Source organism: Hyla sarda, chromosome 5, assembly GCF_029499605.1.
Source record: "Hyla sarda isolate aHylSar1 chromosome 5, aHylSar1.hap1, whole genome shotgun sequence".
NCBI lineage: Eukaryota > Metazoa > Chordata > Amphibia > Anura > Hylidae > Hyla > Hyla sarda.
The window spans coordinates 45,785,329-45,791,511 of NC_079193.1; the positions used below are offsets into that span (position 1 = coordinate 45,785,329).

General features: G+C 47.1%; 1 protein-coding gene across 1 annotated transcript in view; it reads left to right on the forward strand.

The window, feature by feature from the left end:
* Positions 1–3,381: 3,381 nt before the first annotated feature.
* Positions 3,382–6,183, forward strand: part of ZEB1 (zinc finger E-box binding homeobox 1) — a 155,441-nt gene continuing 152,639 nt past the window's right edge. Inside the window, exon 1 of the mRNA XM_056519437.1 lies at positions 3,382–3,478. Within this exon, the coding sequence (XP_056375412.1) occupies positions 3,421–3,478 (58 nt within the window). The 5' untranslated portion in view covers positions 3,382–3,420. The remainder of the gene's footprint in view (positions 3,479–6,183) is intronic.

Genomic DNA, 6,183 nt, shown 5'->3' on the forward strand with positions numbered 1-6,183 from the left:
CAAGAGCTTACCCCCCCCCCCCCCCCCACCTCTATGCACTTCCTGCTATAGGGGGCACATCAGGTACAAAACTTATGCCACCCTAACTGGCATCCTTCATCCTCCTCCAGCTTATCAGACACTGCAGCCTCCTGTACCACCCAATGCCAGTTTATCAGTGCAACACCTGGGAGGGGGGATGGGGGGATGGCACACCCATACTGGCACCTCTGTGTATCTAGGGTTGCATATTATTTTAAGCAACTTGTGGCTGCCCTAAAAGTGGCACTATGCCCCTCCCAGGTATGTTGGGACTTGTAGTGCACCCCAGCTTCTTATTGATGTACCCATCCCTGTAATCCAGGACCCCTAAATTTAACCCTTTGTCAATTGTATTCTGTAAATCAATCTGGCAAGAAGTTCATCAAAAGATGGTACATAAGTATATAGGAAAGAATATCAATAGTGTTCACAGCAGTGTTCCCCAATCTGGGTGCCTCCAGCTGTTGCCAAACTACAACTCCCAGCAATGCCGGACAGCCTTTGGCTGTCCGGCATTGCTGGGAGTTGTAGTTTGGCAACAGCTGGGGGCACTCTAGTTGGGGAACACTGCTGTAAGAGTACATTCACATGTAACTGTCCGGGCATGCTGGGAGTTGTAGTTTAGCAACAGCTGGGGGAACCCTGGTTGAGAAACACTATTGCAAGAATACATTGACACATTGCTGTCCTGGCATGCTGTGAATTGTAGTTTTGCAACAGCTGGAGGCACCCTGGTTGGAAGACATAGACTTCTAGTGTCTACAAAGACAGCAAGCAGTGGTCCTACAAATCCCAGCACTAGTAGTACCTCTGGAGCTGAGGTGGCTGGTGAACAATTTCTCTAAAGGTCACAAAGCACCAAGCAGAGCCATGCCATACTGGGACTTGTAGTACCACAGAGCCTGAGGTTGGGTGCAGGTGCCAAGACACCCACCATCCAATGAGATGCTGGGTGTTATAATACTTACAGGACAGTGTTCAACAATCTGTGGTTCCTCAGCTGTTGCAAGACTACAACCCCCATTATGCCATAACAGACGTACAGCTGTCACTGCATGATGGGTGTTGTAGTTTATCAACAGCTGGGGAACCACAGGTTTAAGAACACTGCCTTACGGTATTATAACACCCAGCATTTTGGCACCTGGCACTACACTTACTATAAACACGACATACTGGGACTTGTAGTACCTCAGGGGCTGGTGTTGTCGATAAATCAGCTGCTTATTATAAGCTGCCCTTTAATTCTGGCACCAGAATGCTCGCCCAGACTATGAGGCAGTGTTTCCCAACCAGGGTGCCTCCAGCTGTTGCAAAACTACAACTCCCAGCATGCCCGGACAGCCAGAGGGCCCCTATCACACTACAGGTTTCATCCTGTAAAAAACCTCCATTATTCTCCCGGCAAAAAGTCCTGAAAACAGTCATGTCAATGGGATTTTTGGACCATCCTTTTGCATCAGGTTTGGTCCTTTTTTTTTTTACTAATGTCAGTTATTTTTGCCGCCACAAAGGGCGGTGCATGCACTCATTTTTGGTCCGGCAAAAATAATGGTGAAAAAAAAACGGCTGTTAAAATTTAACATTGAAGTCTATGGGAAACGGATGTTAAAAAAAAAACAAAAAAAAAACATTCGTTATCATCCGTTTTTTTTGTACTGAGCATGCTCAGTACAGCTTTACAAAAAAAGGGTTCAAACCTGATTTAAAAAAAACAACTGGTAATAACGGATGATAACGGATGAACAACATCAGGTTTTTTTAAGAAAAAATAAAACATTAAACATAAGGGATGATAGTCATCAGTTATCATCCGTTATTACTTCCGTTTTTTTTTTTCATCCGTTATTATAAAATAACAGCAGTAAAAAAGCAGGATGATACCTGTAGTGTGAAAGGGGCCAAAGGCTGGCGGGGCATGCTGGGAGTTGTAGTTTTGCAACAGCTGGAGGAGCCCTGGTTGGGAAACACTGGTATAAGTGGATAGCTGTCCTGGAGGACCTAATCCTACACTATAGACCAGTGGTCTTCCACCTGCGGACCCCTAGATGTTGCAAAACTACAACTCCCAGCATGCACGGACAGCCGTTGGCTGTCCGTGCATGCTGGGAGTTGTAGTTTTGCAACATCTGGAGGTCCGCAGGTTGAAGACCACTGCTATAGTCATTACATGTTGGGACTTGTAGTACTACAGAGACTAAGGTTGTTGGTAAACAATGGGGCCCCTATTACAGCACTTTAGGTGTTATAATACCATGAGGACCCAACACTACACTCTAGACATGACATGCTGGGACTTGTAGTACCGCAGACACAGAGTTTGTTTATGAAGCTGCCTTGTATAGCAACATGTGGCACCAAGCACATGAGATGATAGGTGTTATACTATGAGGCAGTGTTTCCCAACCAAGGTGCCTCCAGCTGTTGCAAAACCACAACTCCCAGCATGCCCGGACAGCCTTTGCTGGGAGTTGTAGTTTTGCAAAAGCTGGAGGCATCCTGGTTGGAAAATACTACATTAGACAGCTTTTGGCTGTCCGGGCATGCTGGGAGTTGTGGTTTTGCAACAGCTGGAGGCACCCTGGTTAGGAACTACTACATTAGACAGTCTTTGGCTGTCCGGGCATGCTGGGAGTTGTGGTTTTGCAACAGCTGAAGGAGCCCTGGTTGGGAAACACTGCTATAAGGGGATAGCTGTCCTGGAGGACCTAATCCTACATTATAGACATTACATGCTGGGACTTGTAGTACCACAGAGACTAAGGTTGTTGGTAAACAATGGGCCACTATTACAGCCCATTAGGTGTTATAATACTATGAGGACCCAACACTACACTCTAGACATGACATGCTGGGACTTGTAGTACCACAGACAGAGTTTGTTTATGAAGAAGCTGCCTTGTATAGCAACATGTGGCACCAAGCACATGAGATGATAGGTGTTATACTACTCTAAGGGACCAACACTACACTCTAGACATGACATGCTGGAACTTGTAGTCCCACCCAGCCTGATGAGCAGAGCAACCCCCCCTGACATGATGGAAGTGTCACAATAGTGACATTTCCTGCAGCAGCAGCAGCAGCACAGCCATCACTGCCTGTATAGGTGCAGCCTGTTCTCCATACACCTCTCCCCACACTCTCCTGGGTGCCCAGGGGGGCGCTGCCAGTCTAACCTCCTCCACACCACCTGAGCCCCATGGGGTGCTCCCCCTCCCGGACCACTAGGGGGGCTGAGGTGATGTCGTAAACGAGAAGTGTCGTAAACCAGGTGCGGACCTCGCCAGGGGGAGAGGAGAGCAGCGCAGGGAGGGAGGGAGGAGGTGGTGGTGGTGGTGTTAGGAGGGGCGGGGGAGGGAGGTGACTCGAGCATTTAGACACAAGAACGAGAGGATCATGGCGGATGGCCCCAGGTGTAAGCGCAGAAAACAGGCGAACCCCAGGCGGAATAACGGTGAGTGCCCGGGCTGGTCGGGGGGCCTGGTCGCTGGCGGGGGTCGGGGTTGTCGGGCTTGGTCTGGTATCCGGGCAGAGCCGAGCTGGGGGCCGGGGCTGCGCGTACCGTTATGTTACCTGCTGCTGCTGCCTCCTCCCTGGACCGTTAGACGCATCTGATCCAATGTTACTGTATGGAGGCTGCCGATCCCGCACTGTCCCCGTTATGTGTCCCCCCCCTGGACCCCTGAACCCAAACTTCCTCCATCCCCCCCCCCCCCTCTTCCCTTCCCCTCCTCCTCCTCCTCCACCAGGTAGCGCAGAAGTAGCGGATCAGCGGCCACGTTTATTCTAGAGGTGGCGGAGCCCCCCCACCCCCCTGGCCTGCCGTTCTCTGCTCAGCATTGTTACATTGTATCATTCTTCATAGAACTTTCATGGATCGCTCAGGGGTTCGGGAGTTCCGTTACCTGGGTGATGATCCCAGCGGAGGAAGGGGGGCAATTCTGTTCCCTGTATACACTTGGGCAAGGCACTGTTGCTGCTGCAGTACAAGTGTTATCGATTGTGTCTATATCCAGCACATCCCCCTTGTGCTACATGCTGAGCCCTGCATATTATAGGTGACAGGTATATACTGTATACCGCTGCATCACTTTTCTTTTTTACCTGGCAGGTATAGCTTTTTTTTTTTCTAGTTTTTTTTTAATCAATTTGGACTTATCAATTTATAATCCATTTATCAACACTTGTAAAGGGGGGAACGTGCCAGCTCAGCTGCTGCAGAACCTCTTTGATGTAAAAAATAAAAAAATAATATATATATATATATATATATTTTTTTTTTATATTATTAATTAAAAATATATAAAAATATTTATTTAAATATTAATTTAAAAAAAAGCTAACATACCAAAAGTGATTTTCAGCTGTTGCAAAACTACAACTCCCAGCATGCCCGGACAGCCTTCGGCTGTCTGGGCATGCTGGGAGTTGTAGTTGTGCAACAGTGATTGGAAAACAGCTTTTAATATAGTTGTGTAAATATTTACATATATACAATAAAATTAACTTTATTTTACAGAACACTAATTTTTATTATTATTATTATTATTATTATTATTATTATTATTAATATATATATATATAAAAAAATTTTTTTTTTTTTTTGGGGAGTTGAGTCCCTTTTAAGGATTTCTTAGATTGGATAGTTCACGCATTAAGATGTTCTGCAGCAGTTTGTTTACTGCAGTATTTTTTTTTTTCTATTTTGATTGACAGGTAACAGGAAGTATCCCTTAAGTGATATCACTTAGGAGCGGTAGGTACAGGCCTTATATAGGACTTGCCACTCTGACCTTAAATGGTTGCCCTAAGGGTGAGGGGTGGGGGGGGGGGGATTATTGCCACCCCCCCCCTCCCCTACGGCTAAGTGACGCCTCCTCTTCGCCCATTGGCTTAACCCTTTTGTATGGTAGCCAACACTAAAGCCGGTACTGCAGAATCCGTCCAGGTTCCTTCCTACAAGGGGTTAATCGAGCAGATTATTTGATGGTATTTCCACCCACTTTGAAAGTCATTTTTCCTCCTCGCAGTCACTCCCTCTGCCGGTTTCCATTCCTCTTTTTTTTATTATTTATGTTTTCTGATGACTGATCTATATCAGGGCTCTGTCCCCCTACATTGGACGGGTGCAGTTCTCCTTTTTGTGCCGCTCCCCTAGGTGCCTTGTAGGTTATTTTTGGGTGGGTGGTTTTTCAGTACGGGGGTGGGTGGGTGCTGATGGTGATAATGATAATGATGATGATGAATTTGGGTGCGGTAAAAGCGAAGGGAATGGCCTACAGAAAGTTTTTTTTTTTTTCTTTTTTTTTTTTTTTTTCTTCTCTCTCCTCTGGTCATCTCTCCCCCTCCCTCTACAGCGAGGTACCTGCCTGTCTACTGAGGGGTGGTGTCTGTTTGCATAAAGGGGGGGCGCCCATTTTTTTTTTTTTATTAGTATAAACTCCGTCCGCAGCCTATATAAGGGAAACCTTTATATTTCACACTCCAGCTGCCTTTTATTCTTCACCCCCTTCTGCCCCCTCCTCTATACGGTTCTATTGAGGAGTTTCATCCCATGGTAGACGGGCACCATCTTATCAAGGAGGGCAGCTCTGCAGACACTCCCAGGGGTTGAAGTGGGTTAAAATAAAGATATTTCCTAGTCCAGGAAAACCCAGATGAAGGAATGGGAGGAAATACTTGTTGTTTTCGCAATCCCCCCCCCCCCCCCCCCCTTTTTCTTCCCTGCTGCCAATGACACTTTGTAGTATTATGGGTTTTGTGATGATGGGACTTCCTGTCTTACAAGGACTGTATAGAGAAGGGATTTGTACCGAGCTGCCTGCATGCCAACCCTATAGTTGCCCCCCGTCCTGTCGCCGACTTGCGATAAGCAGTTTCCCTTTAACCCCTCACAGGCCCCCTTTAGTGGGATGAAGGAGTAGGGAAGCTTGTTAAGATGCAGGGCAAGGTAAGTTTGGAGATGCTGATGCTGGCGATGAGAGGGGGGGGGGGGGCACTTCTTGTCATTGCTGACGACGTGGGTTTGGCATATGTGGGTATGTGCCACCCAGCGTCGAGACCTGTAAACATGTTTACCTGGGCAGGCAAGGATGATGGATTCTATGGGGGGGGTTGAGGGGGGAGATAAATAAACCTAGATGGTTAATCTGATGCCCT